Source organism: Pseudonaja textilis, chromosome 1 (genome assembly GCF_049901715.1).
Source record: "Pseudonaja textilis isolate UNSWEBS1 chromosome 1, rPseTex1.2, whole genome shotgun sequence".
Classification (NCBI taxonomy): Eukaryota; Metazoa; Chordata; class Lepidosauria; order Squamata; family Elapidae; genus Pseudonaja; species Pseudonaja textilis.
The window spans coordinates 315,859,438-315,883,760 of NC_141990.1; the positions used below are offsets into that span (position 1 = coordinate 315,859,438).

General features: G+C 35.7%; 2 protein-coding genes across 2 annotated transcripts in view; both read right to left on the reverse strand.

Moving 5' to 3' along the window:
- Positions 1-24,323, reverse strand: part of LOC148128328 (vomeronasal type-2 receptor 26-like) — a 343,174-nt gene that overhangs the window by 317,242 nt on the left and 1,609 nt on the right. The window lies entirely within an intron of this gene.
- Positions 17,598-19,730, reverse strand: LOC113451302 (vomeronasal type-2 receptor 26-like). The gene is made up of 2 exons (XM_026722667.2): positions 19,475-19,730; positions 17,598-18,502 (listed from the first exon to the last, which is right to left on the reverse strand). The coding sequence occupies exons 1-2, from the start codon at positions 19,728-19,730 to the stop codon at positions 17,598-17,600; spliced, it is 1,161 nt and encodes a 386-aa protein (XP_026578452.2).

Below are 24,323 nucleotides of genomic sequence, written 5' to 3' on the forward strand. Positions count from 1 at the left end.
TCCTTTCTCCAAAAGCGGTGGAGCGGCGGTCAGCAATGGCCACCACAAAGAAACTTTCACCCGGAAAAGACTGTGCAGGAGGAAGCAGAGAAAGTGAAAGTTTTTGGCTGAACTGGGATAACAAGTAACATCTAAATACCCTGGAAATTCAACTTTTTTTAAAGATACATTGTTCCCTAAGAAGATCGTAAAAGCGGTGGAAGAAAGTTAAAAGGGAAAGGTTTTTTTTTCTCACTTTCCTTCCCTATGGAAATAGCAGAAGGAAATCAGAAAAACCTGTCTTGGCAACAGAAGGTAATTAAATTTGAAAAATAAAACCAAGGGGGTATTAAAGATTTTTGAACACTGGAATCAAAAAAAAATTTTTTTTTTCCTATAAGTGGGAAGGGAGAGATAAAGAACTTATATTAAGACTTTGCCGGAGGAGATTGCTTGGAGCTTGTAAGACCAGAAACAAACTGTAATAAGACTTCTAAAAAATACATTTTGGAACTTTCTACCCCAAGAAGAGAAAGTATAAAAAGAAGAAAGTGCTAAATGAAACAGCTTGTGTTGATTAGGGTTGCTTGGTGACTTTGGGACTTTTGAAAATTATTTTTTGAAAGATTAATAACTTTTGGGCAGTTTAAAAAATCTCACAATGGTATTATCTGTTGAAGAATTGAAAATGGAATTTCAAAAGTTAAGAGTAGAGGAACCAGAAGGGAAGGGCTCTTCTGGATCTGTTTTTCACTTTTGGGAAATGGCGATTTCTACCTACCAGGAATTACAACAACAAGAAAGCTGGGATGAAGAAGAAGAAGCCATCTTTAATGAACAAATAACTTTAGTTGAGGAAGAAAAAGGAAAGAGGGGAAATAGAATGGAGAATTCAAGATTTAAAAAAACAACCCAAAAAAGGGAAAATAAGGTGAAAAACCGATACAATGCCAGAAAGAAACAGAAAAGAGGAATACAACAGAGAGGAGAGATTAAGAGGGTGGAGACTAAGAGGTGGGGGAAGTAAAAGGCTAGATTGGACAAGAAAGGAAGGGGAAAAGGGAAGAGAAGTCACAAAAGCTTGAAACAAGATGTAAAAAAAAAAGATATTTTTCAGAGACAAAGGGTAAAATACAATTAAAAAGAGATTCTGCAAAAGCACACAAGATTGTATTGTAGTATTGTATTTGAAATAAAGTTAGAAAATTGGAATATTATATGATTTAATAAAATATTAAAGGGAATATGTAAAATGTTTAAGATTTAATGAAAGAGTTTAATTTGCTTTGGATTATTGTTTCAACTATATTATAAATGTATTATTTTCTTATTTTAAAATGTATGTAGAATGTACTAAGCAGAATCAGAATGGAAATTATATATTATCTTAAGTGTTAAATCTAGGGAAAAGATAGACCCCAGGAAGAGAAAGTTTAAAAAGAAGAAAGGGACAAATGAAATAGTTTGTGTTTACAGAAGAGAGTGGAGATTAAGAGGGTGGAGATTAAGAGATTGGGGGGGTTATATTATAAATCTATTATTTTTCTATCTTAAAATGTAGTAGGTAGTTTTAGAATGTGCTAAGCAGAATCAGAATGAGAATTATATATTTTTTTAAGTGTTAAATTTAGGGGAAAGATATAAAGGCATCATACTTCAATTAGTGATTACAGGAGAAATATTGTGTTAATAAGAAAAGAAAAATAGATGATTACAGAATGGACAAAAGATATTAGTATAATGATCTAAATTGACATGAAATAAATAAAATAGAATTAAGAGAGTGAAAAGAGGGGAGAAGCCATATAGAAAATATAGAATGGTAAATAAGATATGAAATGGTATATGCATGAACTTGATTTATGTCTGTACCAAAAGATATAACCTGGGATTAGGCCACTTTCCAAAAAGAAGTTTTATGTTTTTATGTTTTGTGTTTTGTTTGTGCATGTTTGTTTATTGAAAATTAATAAAATTCACTTTAAAAAAAAGAAAGAAAATGCTTTATTTCCTGTGACCAGACGAAGCTGAGAAAGCTGAAAAAGAAAGAACTGAGACTCCTTTTCAAGGACATTGCTATGAGATAAGATAGAGGGAAGAGCATGGGAGAGTGTTATTGCAGGTGTTCTTCTGGATTTCTATCAACAATTGGAGCTTGATGTTGAAGCTTACGAAAAGAAAAGGTGATAAGTCTTTGGAGAAGAGAGTTGTAATAAAAGCCTTGGATAACTAAACAAAGTGCAGTGTGCTCTTTTTATTTTTTCTAAGCTGTGCTATCCCTCCTTACCAGCTTTACTGTATTTTTCTTTTTTTAAAATCTTTATTCTTGTAATAATTATTTGGGTTTTTGGCCTGGTTGGAGCTTGTTTTTGTCTTTTTTTTTTTGGAAGTCCAATCTCCATGTTTGCTTTTTATTTTAAAGTGAAAGCCTTAAAATCCTTTTCTCTTTTCTTTCCTGGCATCTTTTGTTTTTTAATCTATTCATGTTTATGCACTTTTTTATATTTGAGACCCTTCAATTGGATTAAGGTGTTGAAGAACTTGAAGAATTTTTCCCCTTCTCTCTTTTTTAAGTCTTTTTCTTTATTTAATTACTGATTGGATTAAGGTTTACAAGAACCTGAAGAAATTTTCTCCCCACCCCCTTTTTATCACTATTGGGTTTTTTTCCTCTTTGCCATTTTTATTTTTTACTCTGAATTATAATTGGCTACTTCACAATTGGATTAAGGTTTAGAAGAACCTGAGGATTTTGAATTGTTTAAAATGAGTAGGAAAGTTACAGCTCCTGGATCCTCAACTTCTACTTCTGCCTCTCCACCATGTGGAGGACAATGTTCAATACAGACAATGTTAAAGCAAGAAAAAGAACAAGAAAAAGTGACTCTACAGATGATTATGCAAGGAATCCAAGTTATTAAAGCAAGATCAGAGACTATTGAAAAGAGAATAGAGAACACTGAACAAAGAACAGAGAAAACTGATGAAAAAGTGGAGAACATTCAACAAATGATGTCGAAGTATGACGAAAGATTACAAAAAATTGAAGAAGATAAACAAAGAGACAAGAAGATTGGAGACATTGATAGCAGATTAACTGTGGTTGAACAAGATAAAAGTGGTATGCTGAGATGGGAGATGGACAGATCAGAATTTTATCTTAGATTTCAAAATATAGAGGAAGAAAAATGATAAAATCTAGCTGAGATAATGATAGAAATATTGGCTGAAGCTTTGGAAATAACTGAAGAGAAGATGATGGATGGAATAGAAGAGGTATATTGAGTCTTTACAAGATATGCGATGAGAAATAGCTTACCAAGAGAAGTTCATATTAGATTTACAAAGAAAGCCATTAAAATGCAAATATTGCAAGTGGCAAGAGAGAAAACATTGAAATACAAAGGCAAGGAGATTGTGGTCTTAAAACAAATACCTAGAAGAGTGAGAAAGATGAGAAGAGAATACTGATTCCTGACTAAAATGCTACTTTAAAAAGAGGTGAATTATAGATGGCTGATTCCAGAAGGGTTAATGTTCACATGGCAAGAACAGAGACATAGAATTGATTCAATTGAGAAAGCAGAATTATTTTATACAGAATTTTTTGGAAGGAAAGAGGAAGAGGCAGAAAAAGAGATCTCACTAATTGAATCCAAGAGGACTGTCAAATGGAGACTGAAAAAGAAGAAGGAGCAGTAGGTGGAAAGGAGGGAGCCAAAGAACAACGTGAACCAAGATCTACGAGAGCTGTTAAACCCAATTATAAAATATAAGCATGGAAAAGAAAAAACTGATTACAATTAATATAAATGGACTTAACTCAGCCACCAAAAGAAGGAAAACTTTTCATAAATTAGAGAAATTAAAATTTAATATAAATTTGTCTACAAGAAGTACATATTAAAAAATAATATGAACAATTGTTGGTACAGCCAAAACTAGAGAAAATATTTACCACCTTGACCCAATGTAAGAAAAGAGGAGTGGTTTTATATATTAAAGAGACCACCCCAGCAAAATTGATTTATACTGATGAAGATGGAAGAGTACTAATGGTGGAAATAAGGGGTAATAATATGAAAACACTCCTGATTGCAATCTATGCTCCAAATGACAAACAAGAAGAATTTTACAAAAAATTGTATATGAAAATAATTGAACTGGACTATGCCAATATAGTTATGATGGGAGATTTTAATGGAATTGTAGACAATAAATTGGACTATTCAGCAGCAACAACAAAGCAAAGCAGAAAGACTCTCCCAAAATCCTTTTTTAAAATGGTTGATGAATTAAATTTAAAAGATACACGGAGAGAAAGAAATGCTAAAGCTAAACAATATACCTTCTATTCAAATAGACATTTATCATGGTCCAGAATAGATATGATACAGATGTCAACAGAATTAATATCTAATATTCAAGAAATAAATATTGAAACCAGTACTTGGGCAGACCACAATCCAATGACAATTAAATGGAAAGGACAAAAAGGAAGATCAAGATGGACATTAAATAATACTATTTTAAAGGAAAAAGACTTCACACAGTGGATGGAAAAAGAATTGGCCTTTTTTCTTTAGAGAAAATAAAAAAGAAGATACATCAATTCAGAATGTATGGGATACAATGAAGGCATATGCCAGAGGCTTGATAATAGATTATACAAGGAAAAGGAATACTAGGAAAAGGCAAGCTTCTAAGGCTCTAGAGGATGGGTATAAAAGACTTGGAAAAGAACTACAGAAAATGTCACAGAAAAAGGACATTAAGCTAAAAATGGATATAATTAAACACAAAATGGGTCAAATAGAGAAAGAGGAATTAGCACAGAAAATCAGAGGTGCTAAACAGAACTACTTTGAAGATGCAAATATACCAGGTAGATGGTTAGCATATAAACTGAGAAAGGAGAAAAAATCAAGGAAAATATTGCAGTTAATAGATGATCAAGGCCAAGTTTGCTATGGCAGTTAAAGAGAAGGAAATTATTTGAGACTTTTATGGGAAAATATATAAGCAAGAGAATATTGATGAGGAAAGAGTTAAGCAGTATTTACAGAATGCTAATTTACCCAAGATACCTAAAGAGACTGAAAAAATGTTAGAAAGCAATATAACTATGATGGAGTTAACTGAAGCACTTAAGAAGCAAAATAATGGAAAGGCACCAGGCCCAGATGGACTTCCGGCAGAATTTTATAAAACATTACAAGAACTGTTGAATCTCCCATTGCTAGAAGTTATGAATGAAGTTATGCTAAAGAAGAAGATACCCAAATCATGGTCAGAAGCCTATAGCACACTTATTCCAAAAGAGGAGGCTGATCCATTGCAAATTAAGAACTATAGACCTATCTCTCTACTAAATGCAGATTATAAATTTTTTTCTTCAATATTGGCAGAAATACTTAAAAAATATTTATATAACTTTATTCATTCTGATCAAAATGGATTTCTGCCAAAGAGACAAATTAAAGATAATATGAGAGTAATTTTGGATACCTTGGAATACTATGAGGCACATCCTGAAAAACAAATGGCTTTGATATTTCTAGATGCACAAAAGGCATTTGATAATGTGAATTGGCGATTTATGTTATTATTGTTGGAACAGATGGGTTTTGCTAGAAAATTTATTCAAGGAATAGAAGCTATATACTACAAGCAAATGGCAAAGGTAATGATAGAGGGAGAATGGACAGATTCCATTTACATAAGAAAAGGAACAAGACAAGGGTGCCCACTATCACCTTTACTATTTGTGTCAACTTTGGAAGTGTTAAACAGAAATATTAGAGATGAAAAGAGTATAAAAGGAATGAAAAGGAAGAATTTAAGCTGCAAGACTTTGTGGATGATTTGGTTTTTATCTTAAAAGACCCTTTAGAAACAGCACCAAAACTATTGGAAAAGATAGAGGCATATGGCAAGGTGGCTGGTTGGAAAATAAACAAAGACAAGACAAAGATTTTGACAAAGAATATGTTATCAGGACAAAAGGAAGAACTGGCAGATCTATTGAAAATTCAAGTCACGAATAAGATCAAGTATTTGGGGACACATTTGACAGCAAAATGTAGTACATTAAAAGAGAATAATTGGCTCTTTTATGGTATTCCTGGCAGGTTATAGGCTTACATTTTGTAATTTTAGCCTATTTGCTTTTCTCATAAAGTTTTTTTATGTAATTTTAGAATGCACTAATCAGAATCTCAATATAATTTAAGTGTTATATTAAGTATTGTGAAGTTAGGGGAAAGAGTTAAAGGTGTTACTCCAATTAGTCTACAGGAGAGTATATTTAAAGAAAAAAGATGAATGGATAACTGTAAAAGAACAGACAAAAAATGTTAAGTACTATGAATTGTATTGAGATAAGATAAACAAAATATAATTAAGAAAGATAAAAGAGGGAAGAAGTTATACAGAAAATTGAAAATGGTAATAAGATATGGATTGACATATAAAGTAAATATTGTTTTTGAATTTGTGTCTGTGCGAAGAGTTTTAACCCGGGATTAAGCAGCTTTCAGAAATGAGGTTTTTTATGTTCTATGTTATGTATGTTTTGTCTATTGTTTTTTTTTTTAAAGGCAAAAATTTTGATTAGTAAGAAATATAATCTGGACAACAGAATGAAAAAGAGAAATTGGGATAGGGTATGAAGATGAGCAGATAATGTAAATGCACATATTACATTTGGCATGTTTAATTGGTTCTTCCAGAAAGATTCTTTATGTTAATATGCCTTGACTGTTTGTATGTTTTGTAAAGTTAACAAGATTTGGTTTTTTAAAAAAAAAAAACTAAAATAAGTCAGAGGAAAATAGAAGTGTGATGATTGAATAGCAGATAAACTAGAAAAGTAACGTCATTGAATAAGAGTAAAGAGAAATAATCTGAAATCTGTAAAAATGAAATTTATATGTCTACATTGAAATGAGATAAATTAGAAAAATGTGATATAAAATAATGTGTTACCTGCTTTGTAAAGATCTACGATGGAGAGCGGTTTTTTTAATGTTTAATGATGTTTTGTCTTGTTTGTTTTTTGTTAAAATTAATAAAATTTGTTTCAAAAAAAGAGAGAATAATTATATCAAACTTAAACAGCAGATAGCGCTAGACTTGGTGAAATGGGAAAATCTACAACTGTCACTAATAGGGAGAATTTCAACAATCAAGATGAATATATTACCCAGAATTTTATATTTGTTCCAAACAATTCCAATTAGGCTTGGAAAAGGCTATTTTGAAGACTTAAATAAAATTGTGTTGAAATATATATGGCAAGGTAAGAAAGAGACAATAAAGTTAAAGCTTTTGCAAGATGCTAGAATTAGAGGAGGATTTGGTTTGCCTAATTAGGAGTTGTACTTTCAAGCTACAAATCTGATGTGGGTTAAGGAATGGATAACACTAAGAAATACTAGACTGTTGAACATTAGAAGGAAATGATTTGTTGTTGGGGTGGCATGCTTTTTTATGGTACAAGGGAACTGAAATTCAGGGGTATTTTAGAAGACATCATATATGGGAGTCTTTGTGGTTAAACTGGGAGAAGATTAAAAGACAATACTATTTGAAAATTCCAGTCTGGTTATCGACTATTGAAGAATTTTCTTATCCTATAATATATAAAAAGGAACAAACAGATATGGGGAAATATTGAATGAAAAGGGTGAACTTAAATCCATTCAAAAACTAGAGGAACAAGGTATAAAGATGAATTGGTTTTCATATGCACAAATACATTCAAGGTATGATAAAGATTTTAAAACAGAAGGCTTCTATGATAAATTGACTGATCTAGATAAGATTTTGACAGATACTGATGAAAAGTGATTAAAAACTGTATGGATATTTATTAAAAATTAAACTAGAAGAAGAAAAAGTTAAAGAAACTATGACTGCTTGGGGGAAGAATTTTGGATATAGGATTGATCTAGAGAAATGGCAAAAATTGTGGTCTCAAAATTATAAAATGACAACGTCAACAGCTTATAAAGAAAATTTGTATAAGATGTTTTACAGGTGGCATTTCCCCCCGACAAGAATAGCAAGAATGTTCAAGAACAAATCTGAAAAATGTTGGAAATATCATCAGACACCTGGCTCATATTGGCATATGTGGTGGACTTGTGCAGACGCTAAAAAATATTGGACTAAAGTCCACATGTGGTTGGAAAAAAATGACAAAAAAGCATATAAACTTGAAACCAGAGATATTTTTATTGGGAATTTTACCTGAAACATATAGCAAAGATTTGAAATACCTGATTGTAAATGTATTAAGAGTGGCTAGGATTGTATTTGCTAAAAACTGGAAAAATGAGAAAATACCATCACAGGAGGAAATCATTAAGAAAATATTGGAATGTGCTGAAATGAGTAGATTGATATTTGAAATTAGAGAACAAGAGGATAAACAATTTTATAAAATTTGGGACCTTTTCTATCAATTGTTAGATAACAAAATACAGTAATGAAACATGTAGACTTTTAGAAAATAATGAATATATAAAGATGTATTTCTTTTTTTATTATGTCTACAAAATGTTTTTAGGATAGATTTGGGAGGATAATATGAATTGTTATAAAATAAACTAAGTAAATTGTGGTTGTCTCATAAAATATGAATGAATAAAATTATAGTCAAATAATTGATTAATAATGATATTAGAGTATTTAATTTTTGATTGATAATATGAGCTCTTATGTAATGTAACTGTAATTGAAGACTACGAAATGGATGCACAAAATGATTTGTAAACCAGCAGCACACTGTCTATATACCTATGGAAGAAAGTTTGATTTTTTTATGTTTTGTTTGTTTATGTTTGTTTTTAAAAACCAATAAAATTTACAAAAAAAAAGGAACAGTAGAACAGGGATGGTAGGCACATTGGTGCGCTTATGCATGCCCCCTACAGACCTCTTAGGAAAAGGGTGAGGTCAATAGTAGACAGTTTAAGGTTAAAGTTTTGGGGGTTTTGGGAAGAAATCACAGAGTCAGGTAGAGTATTCCAGGCATTGAGCACTCTGTTGCTGAAGTCGTGTTTCCTGCAATTGAGTTTGGTTATAATATTATAACTCAACTCCTTCTCTAGGCCATCACAATTTTCAAACTCTTGTCCTACCTCAGTTTTGTTGTTTACAGATGAAAACGTCTCTATAGATAATTTTTACCTATTTTAAGAGTTTTTCTCTTTACTGAGAAAAAGAACAAAGATTTGAACTACATTAGATTCTAGAATTTTAGAATTTTGAAGAGAGACCCTGAATTTAAAACAAAGCAAACAATTAGCTACATCATATTCCTCCATGTGAGACTTACACACTTGATGCAAAAAGCAAGAATGGGTCTGTTTGGAAGTCTGAAACAATGGAAAGAGCGATGATTCCCAGGTGCACATTCCCACCAATAACGAGATCACCAGGTCTGTAGTAGATTTCCTGTGATTGCAAATAATTCTTCAATGCACATACAATTTTCATCTTTTTAGCAGCAGTTGGAGGCAGGAACCAGAAGATCAATAGCAGTAGAAGAGGCAGCCTAGTCATTTTTGTCACTTTCTCTCCTAGATCACAAGTCAAGGTTTGTGCAGAAGCCGAATTGAAGGTAGCAGTTGGAATCTCTCCAAAGTTTTCATACAATAGACACTACCCTTGCTACCTGGATGGCCTCAGGGCAAATTTATATCAACCATGTTTCCTCTTATCTGAGTTCAGGCTTTGGCCAAAGAGAAAACTATGGCCAACTGAGTCTCAGCATATCCAGGAGTTTCTATTTGCAAGACAAGAGAAAGTTGAGAGACATGTTCTGCCCCACTTGGAGAACTAGGAGCGTATGTTTTATAACAGGTTTTATCTTGAAAGATTTGTGAGGTTAGAAATCTACAGGGATACATTAACAATGTTCTGACATATTTCAACACTAGAAGAGGAAAAACATGTTTATATCTCTTGTTGCTAATTCACAGAGCATCTGGACGCAAGAGTCAAGGTGAAGCTGGCTGTTTGATGAAACTGAGCACTTGTGTCATAGTTTGTTCAGATAGAAAATGTGCTAATATGGCTTGGTAGCACATGGTCAACAGCTGTACCCTAGCAGATATGAGCAACCATACTAATGTTTCGATGGAGTAACTGGTTTATTTATATAACAGTGTATTAAATTAAAGGGATATGGTGGCTCAGTGGCTAAGATGCTGAGCATGTTGATCAGAAAGGTCGGCAGTTTGGTGGTTCAAATCCCTAGCGCTGCATAATGGAGTGAGCTCCCATTACTTGTCCCAGCTTCTTCTGCCAATCTAGCAGTTCGAAAGCATGTAAAAAGTGCAAGTAGAAAAATAGGGACTACTTTGGTGGGAAGGTAACTGCGTTCAGTGTGCCTTTGTCATTTAGTCATGCCAGCCACTTGACTACAGAGATGACTTCGGACAGCACCAGCTCTTCGGCTTTGTAATGGAGATGAGCACCACCCCTCTAGAGCCAGAGACAATGAGCACATATATGTGTAGGGAACCTTTACCTTTTCATATTAAATGAGAAACTAATTTCTCCCATGGATCTTAAAATTAGAACATAGAATAACAGAGTTGGAAGGTTACTGAGGTTACAGATAATCAGAGTTGGAAGGGACCTTGTAGGTCATCTAATCCAACCCCACCCACCCAAGCAGGAGACCCTACACCATTTCTGACAAATGGCAGTCCAATCTCTTCTTGAAAGTCTCAAGTAATGGCACTTCCACAACTTCTGAGGACAGCTTCTGTTCCATTGGTTGATTGTTTTCTCTGTCAGAAAGTTTCTCCTTATTTCCAGGTTAAATCTCTCCTTGTTCAGTTTCCATCCATTATTCCTTGTCTGGCCTTCAGGGGCTTTGGAAAATAGCTTGACTCCTTCCTCTCTATGGCAGCCCCTCAAATATTGCAAGACCTCTATCATGTATCACCTGATCCTTCTTTTTACTAGACTAGCCAAGCCCAGTTCCTGCAACTGTTCATTGTATGTTTTAACCTCCAGCCCCCTAATCATCCTGGTTGCTCTTCTCTTCTCTGTACTTTTTCTAGAGTCTCAACATCTTTTTTATAATGTGGTGACCAAACTGGATGCAGTACTCTAGGTGTGGTCTTACTAAGGCTTTATAGAGTGGTATTAGTACTTCCCTTGATCTTGATTGTATCCCTCTGTTAATACAACTTAGGACTGCATTAGCTTTTTTGGCTGCTGCTGCACACATCTGGCTCCTATTTAGCTGGTTGTTCACTAGGACTCCAAGATCCCTCTCACAGTTACTGCTATTGAGCCTGGTTCCACCCAGTCTATATGTGTCCTTTGGGTTTTTCTTGCCTAAGTGTAGGACTTTACTTTTCTCTACATAGAATTTCACTTTCTTAAATATGGCCCAGTGTTCTAGTCTGTCAAGATCCATCTGGATCTTGAAACCTATCTTCTTGGGTGTTAGGTATTCCTGCCAGCTTAGTATCATTTGCAAATTTGGAAAGTTCCCCTTCTATTCCCTCATCTAAGTTGTTAATGAAGATATTGAAGAGTACTGGGCCTAAGACGGAACCTTCTGTGTTCTCAAAATATCTCAGCCAATTGGCTAAAATGGACTGGTCATGGATGGAGGGGAGCTGGGATGAGGGGAAACTTTTCTGTATCTTTTCTACACAGGAAACCTAGATCTAGCCTAACTTTACTGCCACCAACATCATTTAGTAAAAAAATAATTCATTTCAATTCAACGGAGTCGATTATCTTTCTTTCCTAAGTGATCAGATTTGGGGCAGGTCTGACACAAACAAAATCAGTGTTGGCCTGTGCCATAATTTGTTTGGATAGTAGGAGTGCTAATGAGGTGTAGTGATACATGAGAATCAGTTGTAAATGTGAGCAATCAAACAAATGTATTATGTAATAACTGGTTTGTTTATAGATGAATTCAGAATCTAAGTTCTCCAATAGATCTTTAAAATAGAAAAGGGGATCTCTGAAGATGTTAAGCAGATTTAAACTGTAAGGGAATATTATTTAACAACTAGTTGAAGCCAGAAAATGTTGTGTGTTGTGTTTGTGGTGCCATTCAGTGTGTGCTGACCATCCCTGCATCTGACACCCTTCCAATTTGTGTTGAACTGTCTCTGAGACTGGATGCAATATTTAGAATTGGTCTAATTAGTGTAGAATATGCAGAAACCATGATTCCTCTTGTTGTTGACACTGTGTGTCTATTGATACAGCAACTATTTTTTTCACATATGCTGCTGCTCAGCTGCTCTTTTCAATCCTAAACAAGTGTATTTCATTTTCTTACACAAATGAAAGACTTGTATTTGTCCACATTGAATTGATCTAATTGGATTCTCACTATTAATCTGTTGAGATGTTCTTGAATCCTGACCCAATCCTCTACAACAGCATTTATCAACCTTGCGAACCTTAAGATATGTGGATTTCAACTCCCAGGACTTCTTAGTCAGCCAGCTGGATGGAGAATTCTGGGAGTTGAAGTCCACATTTGTTAACATTGTCAATGTTTGAGAAACATTGCTCTGAGATGTTTTTTTTTCCTCACTTAATTTTTTGCTAATTGCAAATGTAATAAACATATATTTTAATTTATTATCCTAGTAATTTTTAATATGTTGAAAAGAACAGGGCCTAGGACCATGATAGCGACATTTGTGCAGGCATACAAGCTGCAGGCAAACTTACCTCACTGCGCATGTGCACGCTTCACCTGATTTTTGGCCAGTTTGGGCCTATTTCAGCCTCCCAAAGGCTTGAGGAAGGCTTCTGCAGACTTCTACAAGCTTTGTGGGCCAAAATCTAGCCCCGTTTCATCACTTCCGGTATTTTCAGAAAAACAGGAAATGATGAATCAGGGCTAGATCAGCTCAGCAGCATTGAAAGAGGTTGTTATTGGACACCTGCGTATGCGTGTGAAGCTCAGGTGATTTGCACAGCAGAGCTGACTGCCCTGCCTCAGCTGAGGTAAAAGACAGCTCAGACAGTTCAGCAGCTTTGAAAGAGGTTGTTATTTGAGCCCTGCAGCGTGAGCATGAAGTGCATAGGACTGGTAGGAAAAAATTGGAAAACCCACCACTGATGATGATGTTTTGGCTAAGTTAGCCAGAAACAAAGATGTTCAAATCCAGCTAGTCTGGTCTGTTTGCTATGAGAAAAAAAAAGGCCATTTCTGATCACAGGGCACTTCCATGATATATTGTGCTTTTCAGTGTGAGAGAGATTGCCATTTCTTCCCCAATTTTTTCTTTTATGTATTTGTGAGTGATTTTTGTGATTGTGTTGAGAAGCTCTAAAATGCAACAGAGAAGGACATACGAGAGAGAGGAGTGAGAAAAGGGGCTTATGGGGACAGGACAATTTAAATCCATAACTGAAAAGTCCTGCTGTAAACTATGAACATTTGACACATGTCAATCTTATCAAAAATGACAACAAAATTACTATTTTGTTTTACTGAATGACCCATGATCTTGGAAGATCTGCCTTTGACGTTTGCTCTACCTGATTGATTAGAAAACATCCCTTCTGCACCCCAAAAAATCCCCACAAATCCATCATATGTGCAGTAGAATCCAGCCTAACTTAATTAAATACAGATGAAGCTGATAGAATAAGACACCAAGTTACTAACATCCTATGCACAAGCAAACCACCCAAAAGCAACTTGCCCAAAGAAGAAATGAAAGCGCTGCAAGCCCTAAAAAAAGATAGCAGCATAATCATACTTCTAACAAAGGGAATGCCACAGTAGTAATGGATAGAAAAGACTATGAAACAAAATTGACAGACCTACTCCAAGACTCCACATACAAACCCATAAACATGGACCCAACCACATATCTGGAAAAATTAACCAAGAAGAAAATTATAACCAGCCACATGAGCAAAGAGATCCAACAGATGATCATCCCATGAGAAAAATCTTCCAGATGCCCCAAACTATATGGCCTCCCAAAAATACACCCATAGTCAGCTCCAGAGGAGCACCACTACAAAACCTAGCTAAACACTTAGCAAAACAGCTACAGCCCCATACTGAAACAGCAGCTTCACATGTACTAAACTCATACCACTTCTTGGAAATGATCAAAGATCTACACATGGAACAAGAAGATCTGCTTGGACGTTTCGATATAGTTCACTATTCGCTCAAGTCCGGATAAAAGAAACTCTTGAAATCATAAAAAATAAATACCAACCAGCTAAACACCTCATGGAACTAACAGAACACTGCTTAACCAACACATATTTCATATACAAAGGACAAAGATACAAGCAAATTGAAGGAGCCCCTATGGGATCACCAGTGTCACCCATCATTGCGAACCTGTTCATGGAAGAATTCAAATCCAGAGCCCTGGCTAATGCCACCCACAAACCCAAACTATGGTTAAGATACATCGATGACACATTTGTGATATGGCCCCATGGAAAAGAAAAACTAAACAATTTCCTAACACACCTAAACAGCAAACACCCCAAAATCAAGTGCACCATGGAAACAGAAACAAACAAACAACTACCATTCCTATATGTACTAATCTACAAAAAAACAGATGGCACACTAGGACACACCATATACCACAAGAAAACACACACCAACCGCTACCTCAACACCCAATCCCACCACCACCCAGCACAGATAAACTCTGTGGCCAAAACACTAATTGCTAGAACCAAATGCCTGGCAGACAAGACACACATAAAGACTGAACTATGCATCCTGACTAAAGTACTGACAGCCAACAGCTTCCACAAAAGCAAAATCACTGGCTTGTTCTACAAAAACACACTGAGACATAATGGAGACCTAGAAGATGAACAGACCTATGGAACAGCTGTCCTGCCCTACATAAGAGGTACTACAGACAAAATCAGTAAGATACTACACAGGCATCACATCAAGACTGCCTTCAAGAAAAAAAACTTCCAGTTTGCAAGGCTTCAGCGGCGGCAGGAATCCGCGATCGTGCGCAGTTTCTGCTGTGCTCACCACTGGAGTGCCCCCGATCCAGCTGGATTTGAGGGCTATGGTTACTTTGTAGAGGTAACTGAAGATAGGGGAGATCCGGCAGGAGTCTGGGAGAATCGCAACCCCCCTCCTCAGCTGGCTTAACTCCCTTTTCCCAAAGCGGTGGAGCAGTGGTCAGCAATGGCTACCACAAACAAGCTTTCATCCGGATAAGAATGTGCAGGAGGAAGCTGAGAAGTGAAAATTTTTGGCTGACCGGGATAATAAGTAACATTTAAATATCCTGGGATTTAAATTTTATTAAAGATACATCGCTCCCAAAGAAGATTGGAAAAAGCAACGAATGAAAGTAAAAAGGGAAAGTTTGTTTTTTCTCACTCTCCTTCCCCACAGTGATAACAGATGGAAATCGGAAAAACCTGTTTTGGCATCAGCAGGTAATTAAATTGGAAAATTAAAGCCAAGGGGACATTAAAGGTTTCTGAACATTGGGAAAAAAATATTTTTTTTGCTATAAGTGGGAAGGGAGAGGAAAAGAATTAATATTCAGATTTTGCTGGAGGAGGCTGCTTGGAATTTATAAGACTAGAGTTAAAATGTAACAAGACTTCTAAAAGATATATTTTGGAAGTTTGCAACTGAACTGTAACCCCAGGAAGAGAAAGTATAAAAAGAAGAAAGTGCTAAATGAAACAGTCTGTGTGTATTTGGATTGCTTGGTGACTTCGGGACCTTTGGAAATTTTTATTTGAAAGACTAAAAACATTTGGGTTGTTTAAAAAAATTTTCACAATGGCATTACTTGTTGATGAACTGAAAATGGAATTTAAAAAGCTAAAAGAAGAGGAACAAGAAGGGAAGGGCTCTTCTGGATCTGTTTTCCATTTCTTAGAAATGGCGATTTCTACCTATCAGAAACTACAAGAACAAGAAGATTGGGATGAAGAAGAAGCCATCTTTAATGAACAAGCAACTCTAGCTGGGGAAGAAAAGGGAAAGAGGGGAAAGAGAATGGAAAATTGAAGACTTAAAAAAACAACCAAAAAAGGGAAAAATAAGGTGAAAAATCAATACAATGTCAGAAAGCAACAGAAAAGAGGAATACAGAAGAAAGTGCAGATTAAGAGTGTGGAGATCAAGAGACAGGGGGGTAAAAAGGCTAGATTGGCGAAGAAAGGAAGGGAAAAGGGATAAGAGAAGTTACAAAGGTTTGAAACAAGATGTAAAGAAACAGGATTTATTCAGAGATAATGGGTAAAAATATAATTAAAAAAGAGATTCTGCACAAGTACATAAGACTGTATTTGTATTTGAAATAATGTTAGAAAATTGGAACACTATATGATTATAAAATGGGATAAAATATTAAAAGGAATGTGTAAAATGCTTAAGATTTAATGATAGAGTTTAATTTGCTATGGATTATTGCTGTAATTATATTATAAACTTATTATTCTTTCTTATTTTAAAATATAGTACATAGCTTTAGAATGTACTAAGCAGAATCAGAATGAAAATTATATATTATTTTAAGTGTTAAATTTAGGGGAAAGATATAAAGGCATCATACTTCAATCAGTGATTACAGGAGAAATTTTGTGTTAATGAGAAAAGATAATAGATAATTGAAATAGAACAGACAAAAGATATAAGCACAATGATTTAAATTGAGATGAAATAAATAAAATAGAATTAAGAGAGGGAAAAGGGAAAATTTTTTTTGGAAAAAAATAAAACTAAAATTCTTTTATACTTATATTGTAAAATCTTCTAAAATATTTCATTTCCATGTTTGTTTATCTAACCGCTGATAAAATAAATCCCATATCTTTTAATATTGTTTATCTTCTTGCTCTATAATTTCAAAAGTCAATTTACTCATTTCTGCACATTCCATTATTTTCTTAATAACTTCCTCCTCGATTGGAATTTTCTCATTTTTCCAATTTTTAGCAAATACAATTCTAGCCGCTGTTAATATATTCACAATCAAATACTTCATTTCTCTACTGTATATATCTGGCATAATGCCTAATAAAAATCTCTGGTTTTAAGTCTGTGTTTTTTTGTCATTTTTTCCAACCACGTGTGGAATTTAGTCCAATATCTTTTCACCTGTGCACACATCCATCACATATGATAATATGATCCAGGTATCTGATGACGTTTCCAACATTTCTCCGATTTGTTCTTGAACAATCTTGCTATTTTTTCCAGGGGTAAATGCCACCTATAAAACATCTTACACAAATTTTCTTTATATGCTGCACACAAATACAAATTCCTTGTGTGACCAATTACATTTGGCCAAAAAGAATTCTATTCTATTCTATTTTTGCTCCCTTCTTTCAAAAGTGGCATGGAGAAGTTCTTCCAGGTGTTTCCCTCAATCAGGATAAAGATTCAGAAAAAGAAGAGAGATTAGCCAGGAATAAATGAGGGAGCAGTTATTGCTGGTTAATGGATATTTTATCATTTGTCATATAACTTGATTTACAAATATTTAATGGAAAACTTGTCTCATTCCACTATTTTTTAAATAATCAGATGAAATACAAAAATGCCCCAAACTCAGAATTAATGTTCCCAGTCCTTAGATAATTCAAAGATTTTTGTGCCTCATTATATTCTCTCTACAATTCAGATTGGGCCTCAGTAGGATAATGTAGCATTTGGGGAAAAAGATACAAGCCAAGAGAGCAGCTCCAGAGGCCAAAATGGAGAAGATCTCCACTGCCACCATGGACTTCCCTTTGGTGCTCAGGTATGTAGGGAGGAAGGAGATCCAAACACTGCAAAAGACCAGCATGCTGAAAGTAATGAACTTGGCTTCGTTAAAGCTGTCGGGTAATTTCCTAGCCAGAAAGGCCACTGTGAAACTGATGAGGGCCAAGAAACCCAAGTAGGTGAGGACAGTGTAAAACATGGAAGCTGAGCCTTCATTGCATTCCAAGATGGCCTCTCCTACCAAGGAGTGGAAGTCCACATTGGGAAATGGAGGAGAGGTTGCCAGCCAAATAGAACAAAGAACTGCTTGTATCAGGGGACAGGCTAAGACAATGGCATTAGTAAGTGGTTTTCCTAAGAGTTTCCTTGTCTTGCTCCCTGGCCTGGTGGCCATAAAGGCCAGAACCACCATGACAGTCTTTGCCAACACAGAGGAAACTGCAAGGGAAAAGAGAATGGCAAAGGCAGATTGTCGGAAGAGACAGGTGAGCTTCCTGGGTTGACCAATGAAGAGGAAGGAGCAGAGGAAGCAGAGCAGGAGGGAGAGCAGGAGGATGTAGGTGAGATCTCGGTTGTTGGCCTTGACAATCGGTGTGTCATGGTGTTTGCGGAAAATCACCAGGATTGCAGATGTAATTAGAGAAAGAAAAAGAGCTAGAAAAGCCAAAATGTATCCCAGGGTCTCTTCATAAGTAAGGAAGTGGATCTTCTTGGCAATGCAGTTGTTCTTGTCCTTGTTGGGACATTGGTCTTCTGGGCAGAGGTCACAGTACACTGCATCTGAAATCAAGATAAAATGATAAGATTGAAGTTCTTTGCTAAGCGTTTCAGAAGCATCTACCATTGGCATTCTCCCTCCCTCAGTGGTGACTATTCCTTTGCTGCTGTGTCCAGTCTGCAAATGTGTTATTGGAATGATCCACTGAGTATTTAATGGGGAAATCAAAAATGGAAAATCGGCCTTCATTCATGATGACCCTGGAGACAGATTAGCTTGACCTGATCAACTCCACTGGATCTGATTAGTTTGCTTTGGGATAAAACGCTCTCTCCAGTGAATGAGTACTCCCACGCCTACTGTGCCTCTCAGTGTGAGAAAGATTGATAGTTGAATTTTTCAGTTTGTACTGGAACTTCCTCAAGATTGACAGATCTTTAGCTCGAAAGTCTGCTCTTTTGTATTTGTGTATGCTACCTGTTGGCAGATGCTGGGGAGGAAAAAATCATCAAATGGGAGATTGAACTTTAGATTAACATAGTTGGAAGGGAACTTGTAGGTCATCTAGTCCAACCCCTGGACCAAGCAGGGGACCCAACACCATTTCTGACAAATGGCAGTCCAATCTCTTCTTGAAAGCTTTCAGTGATGAAGCTCCCACAATTTCCGAAGGCAACTTTTGTTCCATTGGTTGATTGTTCTCAGGGTCAGAAAATTTCTCCTTATTTCCAGGTTGAATCTCTCCTTGTTCAGTTTCCATCCATTGTTCCTTGTCTGGCCTTCAGGTGCCTTGGAAAATAGTTTGACCCAAGTTCTTCATGGAGTTCTTCATTTTGGAAGAAATCTTCCTGGTCTCTACCAGGGTAGAATTCAATTAATCCTCCTTTATTTTTTAGAGCTGCAAAATTTTCATCAGTGCAAGTCTACCTTAGGAAGATGGGTGTGTTGGTTTGCACAACTGATTTGCTACCTCATGTTCTCTTTTTCTCCTATACTTCCTCATTCCTGTTGGAGCAACTTCTTGTGTAACTTGCCTGTTTGATTAGAAATGGTCCCTTCTGGGCAAGAAACACATCCATAGCAACAAGTCGGTTTCTCTTCTGCAACTTTCTTGGCTTGACCTGGAAGGCAATGCTTCACACAACGGGAGAAAGGCTTTGTCTGAAACGACAGTGAGATTAGCTTTGAGATAGAGACATTAGAAATGTTCAGATTGGCTTCAGGGTCTATGTTAAAGGAGCTCGTCTTTTTCCTTCCCCCAAATCCTGGTAGGATGACCTTGTATGCCATTTATTCCAACCCCTCACCCAAGCAGGAGACCTACACCATTTCTGACAATTGGCAGTCCAGCCTCTTCTCGAAAGTCTCCAGTGATGAAGCTCCCACAACTTCCAAAGCCAACTTGTTGAGGTAATTCCCCATTAGGAGAATGAGCACATATAGGGAGACGTATAGAGACTAGTATTTGAATAATACACATACAGCACACAGATACACTGTAAGGTAAATGTAGGGTTTTATTTTCAATAAAGGTTTAAGCAAAGTTCAAAATAAACAGTCCAAAATCATTCATAGGTAAGATCAGTTAATTTTCAATCCAGGGATAATCTAGTCCAGTATCAGAAACAGTTAAGTATCAGACTTACATCAAATCCAGGGATTACAGTCAATAGGAGGAATGGCAATATTCTCCAACAGGGGAAAAAAGAGACTCACTCACACTCTCTTTTGAGACTAAGATTAAACAACCCAGGTTTCTGGCTCCATCATATGACTGTTTGAGAAACCACACCCAATTACAGTTTTAGGAGTCTCTTAAAGAGACAGTATTAAAATGTTTGTCCTGGTTTATATTTTACCAACCCAAATACCTGTTAGGTGACTTATATTCCTAACACAACTTCTGTTCCATTGGTTGACTGTTCTCATTGCCAGGAAATTTCTCCTTATTTCTAGGTTGAATCTTTCCTTGTTCAGTTTCCATCCATTATTCCTTGTCTGGCCTTCGGGTGCCTTGGAGAATAGCTTGGACCCTCCTCCTCTCTGTGGCAGCCCTCCAAATATTGGAAGACTACTCTCATGTCTCCCTGGTCCTTCTATTTACTAGAGTAGCCATGTCACTTTCTGTAAACAGTGAGTGTTATAAGAGGAAAATACTATTCCCTGATCAAAAGTGATTTAAACATAAATTGATTACAGGAGGGAGAAGGAAAGAAAGTTCCAGATAATAACACAAAGAGGTCTCTGGATCAACTTCTCTGCTTTGTACCTGAAGGTAGAACAAAAAGCAATGAATGGAAACTAATCAATGAGAGAAGCAATTTAGGACTAAGGATGCATTTCCTGTTAGAACAATTAACCAGTGGAACAACTTGTCTCCAGAAGTTGTGAATGCTCCAATACTGAAAGTTTTAAAGAAGAGATTGGATAAGCATTTGTCTGAAATGTTGTAGGGTTTCCTGCTTGAGTATGGGGTTGGACTAGAAGACCGCCAAGGTCCCTTCCAACTCTGTTATTCTATACTTCATATTCACTCATTTTAGAATTTTTGTGCGGGAAAACTTAGCAAGCACAGATAAATGTATCTCCTCTTTCTTTGAAGGGTATATCAATTTCTTTTTTTAATAAATTTTTTATTAATTTTCAATAAACAAATATACACAAACAAAACACAAAACATGAAAACATAAAACTTCTTTTTGGAAAGTGGCTTAGTCCTGGGTTATATCTTTTTGTACAGACATAAATCGAATTCATGCTCACTTTATATACCATTTCATATCTTATTTAGCATTCTACATTTTCTATATAGCTTCTCCCCTCTTTTCACTCTCTTAATTCTGTTTTATTTATTTCATCTCAATTTAAATCATTGTGCTTATATCTTTTGTCTGTTCTATTTCAATTATCTATTATCTTTTCTCATTAACACAAAATTTCTCCTGTAATCACTGATTGAAGTATGATGCCTTTATATCTTTCCCCTAAATTTAACACTTAAAATGATATATAATTTTCATTCTGATTCTGCTTAGTACATTCTAAAGCTATGTATTATATTTTAAAATAAGAAAGAATAATAAGTTTATAATATAATTACAGCAATAATCCATAGCAAATTAAACTCTATCATTAAATCTTAAGCATTTTACACATTCCTTTTAATATTTTATCCCATTTTATAATCATATAGTGTTCCAATTTTCTAACATTATTTCAAATACAAATACAACAATACAGTCTTATGTACTTGTGCAGAATCTCTTTTTTAATTATATTTTTACCCATTATCTCTGAATAAATCCTGTTTCTTTACATCTTGCTTCAAACCTTTGTAACTTCTCTTCCCTCTTTCCCTTTTCTTCCCCAGCTAGAGTTGCTTGTTCATTAAAGATGGCTTCTTCTTCATCCCAATCTCCTTGTTCTTGTAGTTTCTGATAGGTAGAAATCGCCATTTCTAAGAAATGGAAAACAGATCCAGAAGAACCCTTCCCTTCTTGTTCCTCTTCTTTTAGCTTTTAAAATTCCATTTTCAGTTCATCAACAAGTAATGCCATTGTGAAAAAAATTTTAAACAACCCAAATGTTTTTAGTCTTTCAAATAAAAATTTCCAAAGGTCCCGAAGTCACCAAGCAATCCAAATACACAAAGACTGTTTCATTTAGCACTTTCTTCTTTTTATACTTTCTCTTCCTGGGGTTACAGTTCAGTTGCAAACTTCCAAAATATATCTTTTAGAAGTCTTGTTACATTTTAACTCTAGTCTTATAAATTCCAAGCAGCCTCCTCCAGCAAAATCTTAATATTAATTCTTTTCCTCTCCCTTTCCACTTATAGCAAAAAAAAATATTTTTTTTCCAATGTTCAGAAATCTTTAATGTCCCCTTGGCTTTAATTTTCCAATTTAATTACCTGCTGATGCCAAAATGGGTTTTTCCGATTTCCATCTGCTATCACCGTAGGGAAGGAGAGTGAGAAAAAACAAACTTTCCCTTTTTACTTTCATTTGCTGCTTTTTCCGATCTTCTTTGGGAGCAATGTATCTTTAATAAAATTTAAATTCCAGGATATTTAAATGTTACTTGTTATCCCGGCCAGCCAAAAACTTTCACTTCTCAGCTTCCTCCTGCACATTCTTATCCGGATGAAAGTTTCTTTGTGGCAGCCATTGCTGACCACTGCTCCACCACTTTCGGAAAAGGGAGTTAAGCCAGCTGATGAGAGGGGTTGCGATTCCCCCAGACCCCTGCCAGATCTCCCCTATCTTCAGTTACCTCTACAGGGTAACTATAGCCCCCAAATCCAGTGGGATTGGGGGCACTCCAGCGGTGAGCGCAGCAGAAACTGTGCATGATCACGGATTCCTGCTGCCACCCAAGCCTTGCAAACTGTAAGTCCAAAGGGTATATCAATTTCATGGGAGATGGAAAATGCGGACAGAAGAAGCAAACAAATCAGTAATAGAAATTAAAGCATGAACCATATATTCCATTACTTCAGGAAAATATTGCTGCTGCTGAAGTAGGATTGAAAAAGCTACTAGGGGACCCATAAGTTGTGCCCTAAACTATCCTGTATTAGATATCTGAGGGTAATCTGTGGGGCAGCACAATTTAAATACAAACACCTGAAAGCTATAGTAAAGAAAATATATATTTAATTATTTGTGCATTAGCTGCAGTTAGAATAGTATTTGCTTAAAACTGGAAAAGTGAAAAGATTCCAATAGAAGAGAATGTGACCAGGAAAATATTAGACTGTGCAGAAATGAACCGATTAACACTAGCAATTAAAGAAAAGGAACAAACTGAATATTATATGATATGGGAACTATTTTATCAATGGTTGGAAGATAAAAATGGAAGTTAGAAATTAAATATATGAATATAGAGTGGAAGGAGTTAATACAAACACTGATGTGTTCTTCTGAAAAATATCAATAGTTTTAGAAATCCCAATCATATCAGAAATAACAAATAAATCAATAGTTTCATCTGTAGAAAGTTAGCACCCAGCCCTCTCCTAGAAGAATGAAATATTCTAGGAACTATTAAAAAGGCAGAATAGTTCCCCTAAAAGAGAAATAGAAATCTTAAGAGACCCAGAAAGTCAGCCCCAGCAGATATTTTGGTGCCAAGACAAAAGACCTTTAGCTCCAGGGTAATAGGATTAGCCGGCACTCAAGATCCAAACCAGAACAAAGCCATTAAGCCATAAGAAGAATTGCCCAAAGCCCCTTCATTACATCACCCAGCAAGATTCAACCAAGTCTGGGACACAGACAGCCTACAGAGTTAGCTAAGACCCCTGCCCCCTGGGAGTCTGACACTCAATAGGATAAATGCCTTTGCCACAGAAACAGGAAGCTCTAGGGCAAGGCCCAAGAGATAAATATCTCCATTCCATGTGGTCTGATACCCAGAAGCACACATAGCTTGGTGGTTCTGCTTCACCATTAAACCATTCTTCCAAGCAGTCTCCATGTTTCCAGTGTCTTTCTTCCCACTTGGAACTGAACCCAGATGGACATTTCTTCCAACAGATTTATGGCTTCCTTGATCCTGGAATATCTACATTTGAAATCTGCTCAACCTGTCTGATTACAAATGGTCCCTTCTGGACAAGCATCACATCTGTAGCAGCAAAGTTGCTTGCCCTGTGGAACTCTTCTCCTCTCTCCTGCCTGGCAACTCTTCATGCCATACTGGCAAAAGACACCTTCTAAAAGATAAAAAGCAAATGCTTGCAGTGGCTTTAGCAATGAACACGGTTAATTTATTCTTCTCCGCATTCTTGTTTCCATCTTTAGAATGCCTTCAAAGAAATGCATGGCCATGATCTACCAGAAACTGTTGGGGATTCTGAAGACAGTGGCACCCCCA

Bases quoted from the DNA above. Each gene is read 5' to 3' on its own strand.
- LOC113451302 (XM_026722667.2), bottom strand. From the start codon at position 19,730: ATGGCATACAAGGTCATCCTACCAGGATTTGGGGGAAGGAAAAAGACG. The intron at 18,503-19,474 runs GCAAGTTACACA...TCTTGATTTCAG, and splicing joins GACCATTTCTAATCAAACAG to ATGCAGTGTACTGTGACCTC.